This window comes from Pseudopodoces humilis, chromosome 16 (genome assembly GCF_049639895.1).
Source record: "Pseudopodoces humilis isolate 2021_Gansu_Grassland_sample_001 chromosome 16, ASM4963989v1, whole genome shotgun sequence".
Taxonomy (NCBI): Eukaryota; Metazoa; Chordata; class Aves; order Passeriformes; family Paridae; genus Pseudopodoces; species Pseudopodoces humilis.
Genome location: NC_142215.1, coordinates 15,122,996 through 15,142,503, shown reverse-complemented (window position 1 = coordinate 15,142,503; position 19,508 = coordinate 15,122,996). Strand labels below are relative to the sequence as shown.

At 39.0% G+C, this 19,508-nt stretch overlaps 1 protein-coding gene across 7 annotated transcripts in view; it reads left to right on the top strand.

Moving 5' to 3' along the window:
- TRPM1 (transient receptor potential cation channel subfamily M member 1) overlaps positions 1–18,730 on the top strand; it is a 115,781-nt gene extending 97,051 nt beyond the window's left edge. For 5 of the 7 annotated variants that reach the window (XM_088063014.1, XM_088063013.1, XM_088063015.1 and 2 more), the window contains 8 exons: positions 1,651–1,779; positions 2,069–2,320; positions 2,869–3,043; positions 6,737–6,757; positions 8,385–8,529; positions 10,624–10,823; positions 11,922–12,054; positions 13,891–18,730. In XM_088063014.1, the coding sequence (XP_087919140.1) occupies positions 1,651–1,779; positions 2,069–2,320; positions 2,869–3,043; positions 6,737–6,757; positions 8,385–8,529; positions 10,624–10,823; positions 11,922–12,054; positions 13,891–15,154 (2,319 nt within the window). In that variant the 3' untranslated portion in view covers positions 15,155–18,730. Of the gene's footprint in view, positions 1–1,650; positions 1,780–2,068; positions 2,321–2,868; positions 3,062–6,736; positions 6,758–8,384; positions 8,530–10,623; positions 10,824–11,921; positions 12,055–13,890 lie in introns of all 7 variants that reach the window. The other 2 variants (XM_088063020.1, XM_088063019.1) reach the window with 2 other exon arrangements.
- The last annotated feature ends 778 nt before the right edge of the window (positions 18,731–19,508 follow it).

Genomic DNA, 19,508 nt, shown 5'->3' with positions numbered 1-19,508 from the left:
GGCTCCTGTTGTGCATTGAAATATCCTTTAGGACCCAAGAAGTAACCCCATAGTATCACTGCCATTTGCTCAGATGGGTGCAGCCTAGATGGGAGCACAGATCCTAGTCTGCTAAGACTTCATGGGAACTTTTATTAAAACAATTAAAACCAATCTAAACTAAAATACTTACTTTTGACAGGCCTCTAATTTTCTGTTTATTGCATCAAGAATTATCTGGTGTTAAACTATTATAATAGAACATCTATTCATGCTACTTCTCATAAATTTTATGTGTGCCCTGTAAAAGGGATACTGGTTTCTTATGTGTTCAAGATTAGGATGCCTGATACCTGATAGGTCATAGTAATGCGTAGATTTTTAGTTTTAGCACATTTTAATCACGAAAAAACTACATTGATGCCTTTCTGCCACCTGACTTAATAATTCAAAAGTGAAATTCCTATTTAATTTCAAAGAAAAGTAGTCAACAGGGTTTTACAGTGCAAAGAAATTTTAGTAGACTAAAAAAGCCCCAGACATAAAGGGCCTGGTTTAGAGTGCTTTAGAATTGCTGTTTTCCTTCTTTCAACAAATGAGATAATTCAGCTGTCTCGATCATATATTCCACAGCCTCTGTGATTCTTTTAGCTGCTGGAGGCCCGTGGCTGTGCCAGCGTGGAGGGCTTTGCAGCAGGCCTGCTTCCTGCAGAGAAGGAAATATTTTTTCTTGTGCAAGTAAGGGTTTTCAGCAGCTGAATATTTCACACTTAGCCTCAACACAAGGTTCATATGAATGTCCTAATTAGCAAAGTTATTAGGGAACTGAGTAAAAGGGAGCTTTACTTTCATGCATTATCAGGCCCCTCAGCTAAGAGGATTTGACTGCCTTCTGCCTGATGTTTCTTCTCTGGTGACGCAGCCTTCTCTGCTCTTACTAAAGTAGACTTCAGCAAAAAACTTGCTCCTGAGACTGGGAGCTACTTAAAGTAATCAAAACACCTGCAAACTGTCCATGTAGATGGGTTTAAGGAACAAGTGTAGGAAAAGGAACTGATAAATGAAGCTTCAGCTGAAAAGTATATTCTGCCCAGATGGACTCAGACACATCATTACAGTGGAGAAAGCAAGTGAGCTGTATGGCTCTTTATTTTCCCTACCCCTTCCGGGCAGGTGCTGCTCACAGCTTTACTCTCTGTTCTGCCTTAAGATGGTGGGTAAACATTTCACACTGAAAATTCCATTCTTTAAAAAACTTCATTTTCTCCCTGAAATATCTTTCGGTTTGTTACTGTTTTGCTTCCAGGATTTTTTTCCCTGCAAAGTCATTGAATCCTTTTTGATTTCTTAGCTTTGGATTTCCAAGGTCTCAGAATTTTTTAGTTTGGCTGGTCACCAAAGGCTGCTTTGCAGCTTGGAGACACCATCATCACCAATTTGACGTTTACACATGTGGTTATAAAAAACTGAGTAGCTCTTTTGGCTTACACTAATAATCCAGGACTTCGTAATGGAAATTAGTGGAGACTGGGGTTGTTTTGTGTGTGTGTGTGTGTGTGTGTGTGTGTGTGTGTGTGTAAGCCATCTCAAGTAATTGAATACTGCCTAATTTGGAATGATCCTAGGATACATCATCTAGATTCCATAAAGGATTTTCCTATTTTTTGGCAGATATCATACCTTGGCTACTTGATGTTATTTAATTACATCATCTTGGTGCGGATGGAACGGTGGCCATCAGTCCAGGAATGGATCGTCATCTCATACATTGTGACACTGGCCTTGGAGAAAGTCAGAGAGGTGAAGTCTGACCATACCAACAACCATAAGCTTGTAGTGGCGTGGGCTTGTGTACAGGGTTGAGAGGCACACAGGAGAGAGAAGTCTCATATTCTGAGATATACTAATAACTGAAAGTATTCTTGCTTGAAACAAATTTTGCTGACAGTGGAGGGGGGCCTCAGACACCTGTTGAATATGACAAGATTTGGTTTATTTCACCACCATTACTTCAAAAATGTAACTTGGAGCTTTTTCTAATTGTTTCTTTGTTGTATGTTTGTTCGTTTCTTCGTTTTTTTTATTTCAGATTCTGATGTCAGAGCCTGGCAAGCTGAGCCAAAAAATCAAAGTTTGGCTCCAGGAATACTGGAATATTACTGACTTGGTGGCTATTTCAGTATTTATCATAGGAGCAATTCTTCGCCTGCAGAACCAGCCTTACATGGGTTATGGAAGAGTGATTTACTGCGTAGATATCATTTTCTGGTACATTAGAGTACTAGATATCTTTGGTGTGAACAAATATCTGGGACCTTACGTCATGATGATTGGAAAGATGGTTAGTGCCTAAATTGCTATAAATTATGTCTTTAAGAACTTTGTGGGAAATTAAATTCCATTCTGCTTTAAAAAGAGGTTTTCTATCAAGTAGGACTGAATACAGCCTGTGAAAAGTTGCTGTATCAATTTCGCACACTCACTTATACTCATGCAATAACAGATGGCAGGTACACCAGGATCATCCAGAAAACCATCAGCTGTGCACAGGAGATGGTACAGCAATGATTATATCATGTCTTTGCAACCACAGAGGAGGTCTGTGCTGAAACCACAGCATAGTACATACACAACCATAGCAAAGGGGAACAGGAATAGCAAAGATTTTAGCATTTTAAGTATTTTTAAATATAATCTGTATTCCTTTAAGTAACTCCTTTTGCTGCATTTGTATGTATGCTTAATAGCTGAGTAGCACTTAAAGAATGATGTCAAGAAGATTCTCTTGCTGTTTTCTTGTTTGCTGCAATGCATGCTGGTAGACAGACCTGCTGCTGCCCCTGTGCTCCCTGGTGGTGCTAAGAGCCTCTCTGTGGTCTCTCCATGCAGATGATTGATATGCTGTACTTTGTGGTCATCATGCTTGTGGTTCTGATGAGCTTTGGAGTAGCTCGCCAGGCTATCCTGCACCCAGATGAGGAGCCCTCCTGGAGACTGGCTCGCAACATCTTCTACATGCCCTACTGGATGATCTATGGAGAGGTGTTCGCTGACCAGATAGACCGTAAGAGTAGAATTCATAGTAAGAGTCTGTTTCCTGTTTCTGAGGCAGATGATCAGATCCAAATTAAAGACTGCTTTTAATTTGGAAGTAGTGTTTTTGCTTTATGATGACATTGTTCTTGTTTTCTTGTGGCAGACGATTTTCTGTTCCCCACCTGCATGTCTGCTCTCTTGGTTTTTTCAGATTCAGTTACCACAGAAAGTGATGTAGTCCAGAATGTTCTCCTGTCCTAGAGTGTAGCAGTGTAAACTGTTCTGTTTATTTGCAGGGATCAACAGACATTGTTCTGAAATGTTCTTTTCATTCAAAGGTTTACTAAGAGTCAGTTCTAACAGAAGAAGAAAAGAAATAAATCCCTTGCACAGGAGGTTAAAATACACATACCCTTTCATCTCCAACTCACAAGAATGAGCTCATGCATTTTTACTCCCAGTCATACATCTGTCTGCTTTCAGAAATGTTTTCATTTCATGAATCACTCATGTTGTTCTTTTCTACACCTATGGGAAAACAAAACAAAAAAGAAAACTCCACTTGATTAGCTTTGGATGTGGAAATTGCCTTTCTTACAGGAAACCTGCACACTTTTAAAAAACAGCTGCCAGTATTTTCAAGGAGATGTAAGATGTAAGATGTCCTGCTAATTTTGTGTTAATATTTGAAATTTGTAGGACAGACCAATGTGCAGCTGGCCTCCTCTAGTGTGTATCATGTAATTTGCACTTTATCTGAAATAATACAAGCTGCTGTTTCAGCTTGGTGTATGTGTCACTTCAGTCACCTGCATATACTGACAGGTAGGGAAAGTGGAAGGCCAAAGAAGGTCTAAGTTCAAAAACCACTAAGATTCATCACCATGAGAAGCTTCTATTCTAAATGTCATTAAAGTGTGCTTTAACTGTTTAGAAAGGAATAAAGTGTCATTTGTCTGTTTCTGAAGTGTACAATCAGATCAACTTTGTTTTCCTAGTGAATGCTTGTTTCATTAATGTAACTTAGTACAGTAAGTTACCCTCAACAAGTGAAGGGTCAAACCAGTCATCTGCTGTCTGATAGTGCAGTTTTGGTGCACATGAGAGATCCTGAGCTTATCCTGGTTCACAAGTGGGACAATTCTCCTGTGGAGAGGAAGTGACTGTAATGGGCTATCCCTTATCTCACTATGTGCATTCAAATCCTACTTCAGTTTGAACAAAGAATGTTTGCCAGTGTAAAGAGTTTGATTTCTTTATAAATCAAAACACATAACCCTGCCAGCCATCTCTTTAGCATAAGAGGTGTCCCAGGCTTCTGTCATGCTTCTGGTCATTTCTCAGTCATATACTCAGGATGCTTTGGATTGGAAATCTTTCTTCAGAAGTTCAAAATATTTGGGGGACAAAAGGTTTGGTCTTTCTTTTTTGGTTGTACAAGTTCAGCTACTTGGTCCTTTTCAGGTCAGAAGCTTTTCTGTGTCAGTAGCCTAAGCATAAACTAACTTGGAAATTTGTGGGTTTGTGTTGTTTTAATATTAAAATGATTTAGGCTATGCAGAACATTCTTCTACACTGCCTTACAATTGTTCTATAAATTTCTCCTGTGTAGAAGTCTGTGGACTGACACCTGAAGATCTTCTTGCTTTCAGTTAGAAGTTTTCACTCTAATCTGTCTGTGGTTCTCTGTACACCTCTGGAGTTGAGAGTAATGGCTATGGGCACTCTAATATGACTCTTGACTCAAGTGCTAATGGCTGGTTTTGGCAAGGCCCAGGGGTGTAAATAATTTATGGAAGGAGTATTACATCAAATTTTCCCTCTGAAAGAAGGCAGTTGGACTTTGTCAATAGCTTCTGTGAGGATAGGTTGTCATCTGGAGATCAAAAGTCACAGAATTTGCTGGGCTTGGAAGGCATCTTTGGAGATCATCCAGTTGAACTTTCCTGCTCAAAACAGAGTAAATTAGATTTATCCCAGATTGCTTAGGGACTGTCCAGTCATGTTTACAGTATCTTGAAGGATGAAGACTGTACAGCCTCTCTGGACAACCCAGTTTAAATGGAATTTCCCATCCTTCCACCTTTGCCTGTGGAGGCCCAGGGGTCATGCCGCAACCCTGGTGGGGCAAAGGCAAATGGGGAGAGACGCCCCTCTAGAAAAGGCATCCCTCCCATGTGCCTTTGCAGTCATGTTAATGTCTCATTAAGTCTGTTCCCTCATTGGTTTGTCAGTTATGTCACCCCAGTGCAGCCCCTATTGACCATTTATGTACCCTTTCCAGAATGTTCTTCCCTCCCTCAATCCCTTCCTTCTCTCACTGGCTTGTTTTTGCCACAGTGTACTCCACCCCGGTTGTCCTATTGGTTCTCCCAACCCTAAGCTACTCCCTTGTACCACTTTCCTTTATCCCTATTGGCCCTTGACCCTCAGAGCTGCCCCTTTTGCCCCCTATTTAACCCTGAGCCCTCCGACCAACTCTTGTTCTCGTCCCTGAACCTATTCAAGGCTGTGTTCAATAAATGAGTTGTTGGTCACCAAACGAGAACCCATCCCTTCGTGTTAAATCCTCAGCGTTTTCTACGGTGTGCTCCGGGCTCAGAGACACAGGTTGCTCTCTGGGATCTTGTTGCAGCACATGCTGTAAGATTTGCTCACTGCCCACTGCTGCTTCTTTCACTGAGACGAGTCTGTCCCTGTGTTCTTTTCTCCCACACATCATCAGGTATTTATAACATTGGTAAGATCTCCTTCACCTTCTGCAGACTAAATTATTGCTGCTTTCTCAGTCTTGCCTCACTTTTCAGACAGTCCAATCACCTTAGTAATCTCTGTGGCCCATGGCTGGACTATTCTGATATGTATGTCCATGCCTAATTTCTATGGGGGAGCCCAGAACCAGACACACAAGTCCAGGTGTGGTTTCACCAGAGCTGAGTAGAGAGGAATAATTACCTCCCTTAATCTGCTGGTAACACTTTTCCTAATGCACCCCAGGAAGCTCTTGTGTGATTCACTCTCTTTAGAAGATGTGCACAAACCAGAAGTTACCAGTATCTTGTACACAACAGCATCATATTCTTAAACAATAGAGAAGCCTGGTTGTGTTTCTTTCAATAGCATGACTTTTCTTACCAGCATTTAGGAATTGGCAAGCAAGTAGTCGGACTGGTAGTCAAAATGGGTATTAATGATACTGATGTCATTACAGCACATAATAGCATGCCTATTAATGGAAATGTAGCTATTCAAAAGAAACAGCTGACAGATTCAAAGCCAGGGTGGTTAAAAAAAAAAAAAGAGGGAAAAAAAAACCAAAAAGGAGAAAATGCTTCCATAATAGCTAAAAGAATGATTTTTGTGTGATAATTTTGAGTTGCTTCGTGTTGACAGCCAGTTTTGTTTACTTGCCAGAAGTATCATGTATATAAATGATCATCTGCCAGAAGCATTTTGTGATGTATTATTATCATTAGTTTGCTGCTATATGTAACATTTGGGGAAAACAGCATGAAAAGGAAATTGCAGAATGCAATGCATTTTTAACAAAGACGTTTTTTCTCAGCATATGTCTCTTCTGACATTTGAGTTGTTTATCTTTTCTTGGCAGCAGAACTGTATTTCCAATCATTTTTTTCTGGGTTCTGTTTCTTTATTCTGTTGTTTTCTTTTTTCTCTCCCTGCTTCCTTTAATATTCCATTCCTTTGGAATGATGTTCAGTCTATGCCATGGAAATCAATCGTAAGTCTCTGTGGAGAGCTGATTATCTCATTTAGCTGAATATGTTTATTTAATCTTTTTCTTGACTAGTTACTCATATTTTAATTACAGCACTCATCCAATATTCAGGTGTGAATGTTGTTTTTCTACTGTAATAGTTTCATTTGAAAATAAGCAGAGGAAAAATATTTTAATGCAAAGTGCAGATCAGAAGTTTTAACTGAGTTTAAGTTGCTGCTAAGACTTGTTTCTAGTACACCATCAGTAAAATATTAGGTTTTTTTAAATCATGATGCATAAGTGGCATTGTAGAATTAATTCCCTTTGATTAGATAGATACAATATTATTGTGGTTTTGGCAGTATTTTCATTGGTACATTTGAATAAAATTAGGATTCACTTAACTTGCTTGCTATACTTTTCTTAGGAAAACTAGGGGAAAATGTAGGTCTGATGTTTGAAAAGCAAGTAAACTAAATGTTATTAATTATAGTCCAGATAGCTCTTTGATATCTCAGTAAATAAGCTTAGTTTGTTTTCAAATATTTTGAAGTATTTTTCAAGTGAGATTGAAGCATTGGGGTTTTTTGCAAAATGTTTAGAAATACTAGGTTTTCTATTCACATAAACTAAATCTGTTATGAACTTTGTCAGACTTTGCATTTGCTTAGATTACAGCTAAAGAACCTGTGGCTGACAAAAACTTTACCTGCTACTAAATGGCTCCAAAAGTTAGCCTTACATTTGAAATCAGATATATTGGCACTGCACTTACATGCAGAACAAACTTGCTGCATTTACAACTCCAAGACATCTCTAACCCAAGACAACCTGTGTAATGTTAGAATTACTTTGGGCAATTATTTTTTATTGGTTTGATCAATAGTCTCAATTTTTGTCCCATCCTCAGTAGTCTTGTTTTGCTGTTACTATATAATTTTCATTTTAGAATTTTATCTTTTTGGTAGCATTAACTTGCTGGTAACGTTAACAGCCCCAGACAGGTCAAGTAATGGTCTGGGATCTATCTAGGGAATCCAGTAAGGGGCAAAAGAGACATGGTTAGAGACAGAAGGGTTCATCCAGGGGACTAACACTGGTCCAAGGTCCATCCTGGAGGCAGGGGGAGACATAGCTCAGGCAGGGACTAATTGTGCAGAGGGGATGTAGGTGTAAACCTCCAGGGAAACTGCTCAGGGCCATTAAAATATACATAAATACATATAAATACATAAATATATAAAATAAAATATATTGAATATATTTAATACACTGCACCCCCATAAATGTTGAATTTATGCTCAGCAGTCTGGTACCACTAAGGCAATGCTTTTATGTCTTTGACAAGTTATGCTCACAAGCTAGGTTTAATAATTTGTTTGTAATTCCACTATTAATATGTATGTATACACATTTAGATCTGGTCTTTGACTATTACTGTGAGAGAAAGAAAATCCATGTGAATAGAAAGCCATACCGTACAGTAAGGGGTTGCCTCTGTTCATTACTATGGAATATGTAGCTAGAAGCAGAATTTGAAGTAGAAATTTTGCATACAAAAATGCATGTGTCATCATTAAATAAATGTGAGTAGTATTTTTAAGTATTGGGCAATTTGTGAAAAATACCTTTCCCATTTTTCCTTCAGCTCCTTGTGGGGACAATCTTTATGATGATGATGGTAAACGCCTCCCTCCCTGCATCCCAGGGGCCTGGCTCACTCCTGCTATTATGGCCTGTTACCTTTTGGTAGCAAATATCCTGTTGGTAAACCTGCTGATTGCTGTCTTCAAGTATGTAAATGATCATTCATCTTTGTCTTATTGTCGAGATAAAGTTTCTGTTCGAGTCCATCAACTGATTCTGCAAGGAATCAGAATTTTGTATTCACTCTCAGAATCTCATTATCCCATGGATGTGACTGGCAAATACTGGCAACGGGGTGTGCCATGGAGAAGAGTGAGGAAAAGTGGCTTTGAATTTGCCAGCGATTGCAGCAATGTATGTGAGAGAATATGGCTAGTTCAAATTACCCTCTAACGGATAGTGACAGGCATCAAGGTTGCTCTGGAAAGATGAGAAATAGGATCCATGAGACCTGGCACACACCTGACAGAAACCCATGTAGCCATTGGCAGTCACAGCTCTGCGGGAGAACAGCAGAACAAAACTCTGAATGTCAAAAGCCCAAGGCATTTCCACTACATCATCTGGCTTTTTTTTAATCTTGTTTTGTTTTCCATTTAGAAAAAGAAATTAGGGCCTTGCAGAGTCCTTTTATGACCCAAAAAAATCATCTGTATTGCCTTGAACCAACAGGAAGGATGGCTGTGTGTTGCCAAGGTCTGTGGCCAATCCAAGCAGTGTGCAGTATGCACATATCTATATTTGGACTTATCTGGAGTAAAACTAAATGAATTTCTGTTGCTTATTCTTCTTAGCTGCACTTAGGTTGCATGATTTTCCTCTCAGGATGAAGGGATTAAAAGAAAAGAATAATTACTTGCTGATAATGCTTTCTGAACAGAGCACCTGAGAAAAGCAGGTTGATCCATTTTTGTTGCCTTCAAACATGTAGTTTTGGAGGACTTGTCAGCGTAGGTAGCCTGTGTCACAAATGCAAAAATAGTACTTTGTGTGCCCAGAAATCTGCAGCTCACAAAGCCTGTCTTTCATTTGATCTATGTAGCTTAAAAGGTCATGAATTTAAAGTACTCAAATGCCGGTCACATAGCTGGGGAGAAGGGGAAGAATCTTACAATGGTAGCTATTATTGGCTGAAGGACCAAGGAATCAGCAGTTTGGGAAGTAGGTCATGCTATTAACTCCTGCCATCCCAGCCTGCTTGCATAGGGTTGAGATCTGCCTGGGGAATTCCTGCCATAAAGGAGACAAGGAATGGAATGAAGGCAGATTGTTATTTATCATTGATCATAGTCTCCTGTATACTTAACCTAAAGAAAGCAAAAGCTATGGGTACACAGGCATTCTTTGGTTTTGAAGTGATGTTTTAATTGGTTTTATGAATGTAGATATTCTAAAGCACATAAAGTTAGGAAATAAATGGACAGAAAACACAAAAAAGAAGTTGCAGTATCACCACCATCATAGAAGTGGAGTGAGCTCTCTGAAGATACTTTAAAATAGCTTGGAAAGCCTTTTCTAAGACAGAATATCAAGTCTGCTTTCTCTTAGTTCATAACTGTGACTATTGTTTTATCTGGATTGACTACTATCACTTCGTATCAACTGAATTTCAAAACTAAACATCTTTAAAACACACCTTACATTGCTGTAAAAATGATGAAACTTCCAAAAATAAATCCCTTTACAAGAATATGCATCATGTTTCCAAATCAGAAGTATGAGGGAGTAAAGTTTGAATTTAGGACATTCTGTGAAAACTTGAAAAGTCTTCTATGTAGGTCAAGCTGATTAGCATATTAAAGGCAGACTATGTGAAGCTTCTGAGTTTAGCATACAAAATACTTTTCATGGATTTAATACTTTGTGTAGCATCAAATACTGGCATGTGTTAAAAGAAATAGTTTATAACCAAGCCCCAAAATGCCAATTATGTGATGCATAAATTGTGTGAGTTTCTTTTCACCGGCACCCAAGGGATTTGTACAGTAGGAGCAAATGGTCTGAGAGGCCTGTTCTGAGTGGTGCCTGAGGGATGCAGAGCACCTTCTGTTTTCTACCTTCAAAAGGAGCACTGAAATCATGAGTTCAATTTAATCCTGTTCAGTAGCACCAATGAAGAGCTGAACCAGGCAAATCGTGTGGCTCCATGAGGTTCTTTAGCTGCTGCTTTTTTCAACATAGCATTGTTCAATAAATAAGATTTGGGACCTTGTAGCAACTGTACCTATGTTTCCTTTCAGCAATACCTTCTTTGAGGTAAAATCAATATCCAACCAAGTCTGGAAGTTCCAGCGGTACCAGCTGATCATGACATTCCATGACAGACCTGTCCTGCCACCACCAATGATTATCTTCAGCCACATCTACATAATCATTAAGCGGATCTGCTGTCGCTGCAAGAAGGGTGATGGAGACCAGGATGAGCGGGACAGGGGACTGAGTATGCAAGAAATCTTCTCTAAATTGAGCTCTTTGTACCATATTAGCAGAAAGCAGCAGCTTCTACAATGAACTGTTTTGTTCACCTTGACCATCTAGTGTATTTGCAGAAGACAGTATGGGCCAATATTAGTATCAAGAGCTCTTGGGCTCTGTGGGTGCCTGAGAATTTGCAGCTCTCTGATGCTAATAAAGACCTCCTTTTAAATGCTTTCCTAAAACAGTGGGATGGTATCTATCTACTCAGTCCAGGGGTTTACCAAGTTCTGGTGATGCCCATATGTTGGGAGGGGCAGATAGGAATTTCAGAAGAAGGGATCTCAGTTTCAGTTGTCAGCTCTGTGATTGTGAGCAATCTGTGACTGCAAGTATCCCCACTATCATGTAGAGATTTATCTGTCATTTCACAGGGAAACTGAGAATTCTTCTCCTAACATACTCTGTAACTGTTAATTAATATTTTCATTCTATGCATCATGAAAATAATCAGAGGCTCACAACATCCCCATTTCTACATTTGACAGGAAACATTTTTTCACAATGGGAAAAAGAAAACTGAAAAAAGGAAATGTAACACTCCTTCAAAATGAAAAGAGAGAAATCCAGATATAGGATGAATTGTTCCCAAAAGCTTGTTTCCCCTGGATTTTTCTTATGCAATGGGAAATTTCTTAACTTCTTATCCGAAGAATATATGTGAACAATCTGTTGCCTATAACTGGCATCCTTTTAAGAATAACACTTGAATGAAGAAACAGTCAAACTGGCAGAGATTGCCCAGGTCTTTTTCTTGTAAAAACTGGTCAGTTTGTTCAATGCACAGCTGTTAAACAGTGCCAAAGTCATTCAGAACATTGAGCCCTCCCGTGGATGGCCATGGAAACAGATGATGGTCATAATGCATTCCACTGCCTTCACAGCTCCACCCACCCTTAGCTAAGTGCTCATTGCCTGTTTTAAAAAATCATCCCTTCATTTAGTACAGGAGTAGAATCCTGCAGTATGTCCACATCCAAAATAAACTTCTAATTTGGATTTAAATTGTCTGCCAGAAGTTCAGAAAAAGGAAACTCCTCTTCTGTTCTTCTCTTTTGCACAGAATTATTTCTGAATGATGAAGAGCTAAAAAAATTGTATGAGTTTGAAGAGCAGTGTGTAGAAGAATACTTCCAGGAGAAAGAGGATGAGCAGCAGTCGTCTAATGATGAACGCATCAGAGTTACCTCTGAAAGGTACCTATTGTAACAAAATAATCCACACAATTTGTCAGGAACAGTCTTTTTAATAGTTTCTTTATACCCACGGTTGAGTTAAAATACAAAAGATTTTGATCTTGAAGAAAACCACCACCAAGTCAGAAGCTGATCTGAAACCCAAATAACTATCTGACCAGGTGCATCTCCTAAAAGAGCAAACTTCTTGTTATTCCTTCTGTTATGTCACTAAATCTGCTGGTTTGGGTAGCTTTGTTATGAAAACATCTTTGCTTATGATGAATTTTATATCTCTTATCCATCTGAGAATCACAGTCATGCTTTTTATCCATTTGAGAAAACTGCTGCTTGTTGAGTTCCAGCAGTTCATCCAACCATGAGAAACATGTTGGAGCTTAATGACAAAAGCACTGAGGTTCTTCCCTTGGAACATTAGGGCCTAGGACTCACAACTGCTGAATTTTAATCTCTGCCACAGATTCTGTTGCAGGCTTTGAACAAGGCATTTAGCTTTTCAGTATGAACTCCCCTGTTTAAAAGTTGGGGAATAGTCACATGTAAATCATTATGCTTGTTCTGAGGACTAGGTAATGTTCGCAGATTGCTGTGTAAGCACACAGTGCTAGTGGCAGCAGCCTTTTTACCAGGTCACTTGGCAGGACATTCTGTCAGTAGATCTAAGTAAGTCAAGAGATGGGGCCTTCTGTCACTTCCTTGAAATTAAAAAAATTCTCCCTGTAATGAAAATTATATGCATTTTAAACACTCTTTCACCTTAATCTGTCTCACAGTATTCTATTGATGAGGTGCTCCACATACATTTTTATCTATATATCTATATGCATCTTCATTTTAAAATTTGTTATTAATTATCTCTGTAATTCTTTAATAAATAATAATTCTTTAATAAATAAACTTCTTTCTCTTGAGAGAGGCCCTGAACATCTTGCATTATTATATTTGAAATTTGAGAATAGAGAAGTAAACTAAACCTGCTACATATATTCGAGTAGTTTCTATCACACTGGTTATCCCTGGCAATTTGTCAAAATCCTTGGTATTGTGGTAGAGAATAAAGCAGGGCTGATAAGCCTCACTGATTCACTATGGTCTATGGCCACAAAGCAGATTTGCTTATTTCTCGTGGCTCCTTGCTCCAGATGCTTCGTCATCCTTTGTGTATGGGAGCAAGAAAACATTAATTTAATTTCCACAGTAGATTTACTAGTATATGATCTCTAAGCCACATTCCAATTAATTACCTTTAAGTACATTTTTCTAGTACTATCACATCCATTATAATATAAATAAGAAGAAAATGGGAAAAAGTATTATTTTAATTGAACTAGATGATAGTTCCGCTCCCTTCAGCTGATACAAAACAGAAAGGTATTTCAAGAGCTAAAGCAATCCCATCAACACCAGCATATGCTTCTCTCTCATACAGCTGCAAAACCTGTTTTACAGCATGCTTTGATGCTATTTTAAGTCACCCTGTGAGCATGTCATTAGAAAGTACTTTTCATGTAATTAATTTGATTCTTCACAGTGAAAGAGAACAACTGAGCACACAGTGGGTGGCACACACAGAAATGTTAACAGTAGTCTGTCCCTAAGGGCTCTTCTACCATGAATATAAGGGTAAAGTTCAAATACCTCTCTAATATGGTGTACAGAAAGCATAGATAACAAGAAAATGCTCGTACTTTTGTTGCTACACATTGGAAAAAAAGAACAAGGCATGAAACACCACAAAATTCTGCCTTAGGAAGAAATCAGGAGCTGGGTGCCTCTAATAGGTTACTGGACCATTCTACAGGTTCTGTTTTCTGCTTCCTTTTTTATACTCCACAGAGTTGAAAATATGTCTATGAGGCTGGAAGAAGTGAATGAAAGAGAACATTTTATGAAAGCTTCTCTCCAGACAGTCGACCTCCGGCTCTCTCAGCTGGAAGAGCTCTCTGGTCGGATGGTGAATGCTCTGGAGAAGCTGGCGGGCATCGACAAATCCGAGCTGACGTACACACACTCACGGGCTTCGTCAGAGTGTGACGCTGCTTATCTCCTGAGGCAGAGCAGTGTGAATAGCTCTGATGGCTACAGCATGTACAAATACCATATCAGTGGCGATGAGCTGACCTATGATGACAGCACCACGCCTATGTCACCAGCCATGCGTAAAAAAGCCCACTCTATTGGTACCAAAGAAGATGGAGCAGACCCAAGGATGCTGGTTCCAGAACACCAAACTGGACTCCATACCTCGAGTGCTAATGCAGTCACTACAGCAGATCACAGTAAATCCACATTAGAAATTGCACAGAATGTTTCCAGACTTCATTCTGGTTCAGGCGGTTTGGGGAGTGAGAAGCAGGGGGTTTTCAGTAGTGATGGAATGATTCCTCAAAGTGTAAACCAGATGAATGCTGTTACAAACAGTCAGTCAGTAGCAGGGACAGATTTTCAGAACACTCAGTTAAAAGTAGAACGTACCAAGTTAGAAGCAACCATCTCTTATCCCTTGGACAAATCCAAAGCAATGCGCTATTTTCCTCCTGAAACTTTCAGTGCTTGTCAAACCACTATGATGAAGTCAAGGAGCTTTATATTTGCACAAGGTGGAAAGCTGGTTGGAGGAGTTAACAACTGGACCTCGGAATATAGTACCATTATGGATCAGGTGTGCCCTTCTACAATTGAACAGTGGGCCACTGAGTGGAAATACGAAGTTGAGCAGCAGCTTTCTCAAGAGCGTCCTCCAGAATACCCCGGACTGATCTCTGAAGCAGAAAGGCAAGCAGAGGAGAAGCAGATGGACACAGATGATGATAGTAATGTTGGTGAAGCAGGTATGAGTGCCTCTTACACCTCTATGCCTGCCACTGTCAAGGCTGAGAAGGAGAATTTACTGTCAGTAAAGCCAGAAAGGACTTCTGGGTTCCCATCAGTACGCTCCAAGAGCTTGCACAGCCATTCCCGGAAAGCCAAGTCTGTGAAGGACAAATTAAATAGACCAGGACATGCCAGCAGTGTAACTAATTTGGTGGTAGCGTTTGGCAGTGCAACAGAGGAACAGAAAACCAGGCAAGAAAATGCATCCACAGAAACTGAATGTTAAAGTGGTTTATGGCCCCTGTTTTACCAATAGTCGAGAAAGCAGAGTGACTAATTGAACAAATTAGCCATTTTAAAATCAATTTCTAAAGAAGAATTTTGAATATATGTATTTATTTTAAACTTAATAGATACATGTTCTGTTTTTAAATAAATGCTTGCTGGGTTGGGTGAAAGGGAGATGTTCTCTCAGGGGCAGATAAAAAGTAGGTACAGTTCACAGATGCCGACTATATAGCTCTTCCTTTATTCCATTTCAGCCTCCCTCATAAGCTCATTTACTAACAAGCTCTTTATAAAAGCTCTTAGAGGAAGAGCAATATTATCATGTAATAAGGTTATCAGAAGATTTCTCAAACAGAACAATTTTTAACCAGCCTTAGTTCTATCTTTACTTATGCAGCTGGTTTCTTTGTGGCCATGGTGTTTTTCAGATCAAAACAAAATTGTTGGAGGCAAGGAAAAATTATGCAGTCCCCTCTTTCACTTCTGATTTCATGCATGCTGCTTAGCTTCTCTTTCAGAATGGCATGACATAGCAGTTTTCATCCACTGAATTAGGTCAGAGTGGTAAAATACAGTTGTGTTTGGAGAAAGCTGACCTGGAAAGCCACGTGCGGACATATTCTTAATCTGTCCTTGAACTTCAGTGGCATCATTTTGCTTTCAGGATCACATCTGTCCCCAACCCAAAGCATGCTGACAGCCTTAAACTGTTGAAAAACAGTGATCATTGTTTCAAAATGTTTTGGGAGATCTTAATAATAGAAATCCAAGATCTGCATTAGTGTTTTGTATAAATGAGGATTACAACAGAAGTCCTTGCAGACTTAGGATAAGATTCTGACTTCTTTTAGATGCCTGCAAGGGAAACAAAACAGAACAGGAAAGGTGTTCTAATCAGGTGAGATCAAAATACACCCGATCTTTGCTTGAAGCAAATATACTGTGACAAATTCATCTTCCATTTTGCAATTTCATTATGACACAAGAGGAAAAAGGAACAGTTTCTAAGAGTCTGTCTAAACAAAATATAGATTTTCCAGATGAGAATAGAAATTCTGTACATTTTCTTGGATAAATTTCAAAAACAAATGTCAAAGGAGAAAAAAGTCTACAGCAAAAGTGTTTTGAGGAGTAAGAGTGGAAATCAACATCCATAGGTAGATGTACCCAGAGCACTTGTCTCTGCAGTGGCATTCTAAGTAATGAGTTTTGATAATTTTCTTCATAATAGCAGGATGTTATTTGCATCATTCCTCCCTGTTAAGTTTTAGGAACTTTGATTTCCCAAATATTCAGCACCTCTCTTTGCAGGGGATGCTTACCACTGAGCAGGTAATTTTGAAAATGAGTTACAGGCATGTTACTTGTTCACAGAATACTGCTCAAAGGTTTATGCTTAACTCATTACCCATCAGGACTCATTCATATGCTATTTTGAAAAGACCTCATTTCTTTTTTCACTCACCATCAGTCCCATAGGCAGGTCTCAATGTCCTCCTTGACAATGATGCTTAGAGCGTTTTGAAATGCAGAGATTGATGGAAGACTCTACAAATGCATTAATGGTATCTGATTTGTATTTGCATTATATTTTCATACTCCATCCATACTTATACTCTGAAGTACTGTTACCTAATTGAATGATTGTGGAAAGTGCATAGACATTTCACAAAGTTCAGTCATCATTTCTTTTGGATTTTTACTATCTTGGTTCTAAGCAGCAGGTTTACTGGTTTCACTGCTGTTGGAACACTGTTGACATTTTGCTTTTTATGTGGGCTTCTCTTTTCTTCAATTTTAGGGAACTTGACATTTTGTAAGAACAGAATGACATTTGAAATTGTTTCACTTCCATGTTTACTTCTGTGTTACCATTCTGTGCAACTACATAGCCATTGTGTATATGTGGTTAAAATAGCCTCCAGTTTGCCAATGCCTTTTTATTGTTTGCCTGCACATTCACCAGAAATGGATTCATTAACAAACACAAAGGGATGCAGCTTTTCAGCACTGTGCTAAACAAGCAGTATGCATTGTGGAATGGAATACAGTGTGTTGCATACCTCTTGTAACATTGTCTTTATAACATGTGTGTTAATCATGCTTTTGACCAATTAATTTTTTAGCATTTACATTGAAAATTTATCTGATAGCATGTAGATTTCAAACGAAAATATTTTTCCTTTGTATTTATATACTTCCTTTGTGTAAAAATATTTATAAAGAAACACATGAAAAATATGGCAAATTAATTCAATATACCTTTTTTTTTTTCTCTATAATGTCAAAACACTTCCCTAATCTGTTTCTTCTTATGCAGTGCACAGGCCAAACATTTTCTAAGCAAAGTTTCTTTCTTAACACTTGCCAGTAATTTTCCATAAAATTTTCTATATAGGGATGATTTTAAGAGGTTTGGATTTTTCCTGTGCTCTCACACAGCATGAACTGAATGACAAGCTCTCTGCCATTTCCTGTGAAGTGATCACACTGGCTTTGGCAGAGTCATTTTAGACATAGAGCCATTTAAATAAGATTTAAATATGGTTTTGTATGCACATAGAAGACAAATAATAGATTTGGAGCTCATTAAGCAGAATAATGACCAACACATTTGCATGTCTGCCTCCATGCTTTCTTGAATACTGGCTGAAAGGGTGCAGGCAGCGAATTTGCATTTCTGAAGAGGCATGTTTAATACTGCTTTTCAGGAAGATGTGTCCCCCTTCACTGCTAAGCATGTGGTGACTTCACAGCTATGTCACTGTGAATTCCATTGCCATGATTTATTATGTGCTTGACCTATAGTGAAGCAGGTCAAGCTGAAAGGGTGTGTACTCTAGGGCTATGTCTATGCAGAGATACTACTCTGAGGTAATTTAAATTTGTTCGTCTTATAGTGTCTTGCAATACAGACTTTTCCCTTTCCCTCGAGGCAAATGTTTTCAACACAGTGATTAATGGTCATATTGCAAAGGCAGGTTCATGACTCTACCACCTGTTTCCATGAATTACCCCTTTTTACATTGCATTATTCAGGGACTAGCTTAACTTTGTCCTCACAAGTCTCTCCTGTTGCAGAGTCACTCTATCCATTTTAGAAGCTGGAGTTCGATACCTGAGAATCAAGAAAGTCCATTTTCCATATTATTTACTAATTCATTAAAGTAGCTACTGAAACCTTCCAACTATGGTTTCTCCATGCTGCTTATTTGGATACTTTCCAAGGTTCTGTGCTTGACTATCATCTTTGGCAAAATATTTATCTGTTCTTCTAAATAAAAATAAAAAGAACACATCTTCAAGGCCTTGTCAGGAAACAGGAACATGAGGAAGGTGCATGACCAAGAGTGTTAACAGGAACATTTCATTATCTCTGATGAATGACAGGACTGTGCCCTGTTACAGGTGTTCTGGGCTGACACAAAGCCAGTGTGCTGCTGGAGCCCTTTATGTGGAGCAGGTGAGTTTTCAAAATGACAGTTGCCCTTGGTCGGACAGTGCTGGGGTCCCACAGATGCTTCTGCAGTACTGTCCTGTCCAGCAGGTCACTTCTGCCTGAATTAGTGTGCACTCAAAAGCTGTTGGGAGCCTTGAATGTAAAGATGAGAATTTATTGTTAGTGTAAAAAGTTTTAACAGTCTAATATAAGAATTGTTATTAGTTTTGATCTATCTAATTACAGAAGAGACAAGAACAGAGAACAGAAAAGAATACTACTATGCTACTAATGGAAAAACAGAAAAAGCTAAAGTTACTCCATGCACACTTCCTATTATCTACCCCTTATTTTGATGTTTATTGACACCAGGTCTAATCCTCTGGGTCTAATGGTCAATGGCTACAGTGAGGATAGTGAGGACATACTGCCAGCTGTCAGCATCCCAGGTCCTTTGTAGAGCATGATGTTCATGTTGTTTCTTTGTCCTTATTTTTTGCTAATTTAGGGGCATTTTTATGTGAGCTGCATAGTTATATCTTGTTTTTCACCACTGGCCTTTAAATCCTACAAATAAACCGGAATTTCCTCATGATTAGAAAAATTGGTTTCGCAGCTAAACAAATGAGGGACAGCTTGAAGCAGGTTAAGGCAAGTTCAGACAAAGCAGTCCTGTCAAGCCTCAGTCCTGAGGCCTTACAAAGTCAGCATAAGGCCTGTGGTCTGTTACTAGGAGTGACAAATAGCCTCTGCTTGCTGGGTTATGAGGCTACATTAGCCCTAGGGATGTTTTCTTCTCACTCCAGCCATTACAGACTCTACCACATGCAGCAGTCACCTAAGCTGAAAATTCAGCCGAATTGTGGATTTTGATCCCCTATTGTGATCCAGCATCAGACAGGAAGGCAAAAGC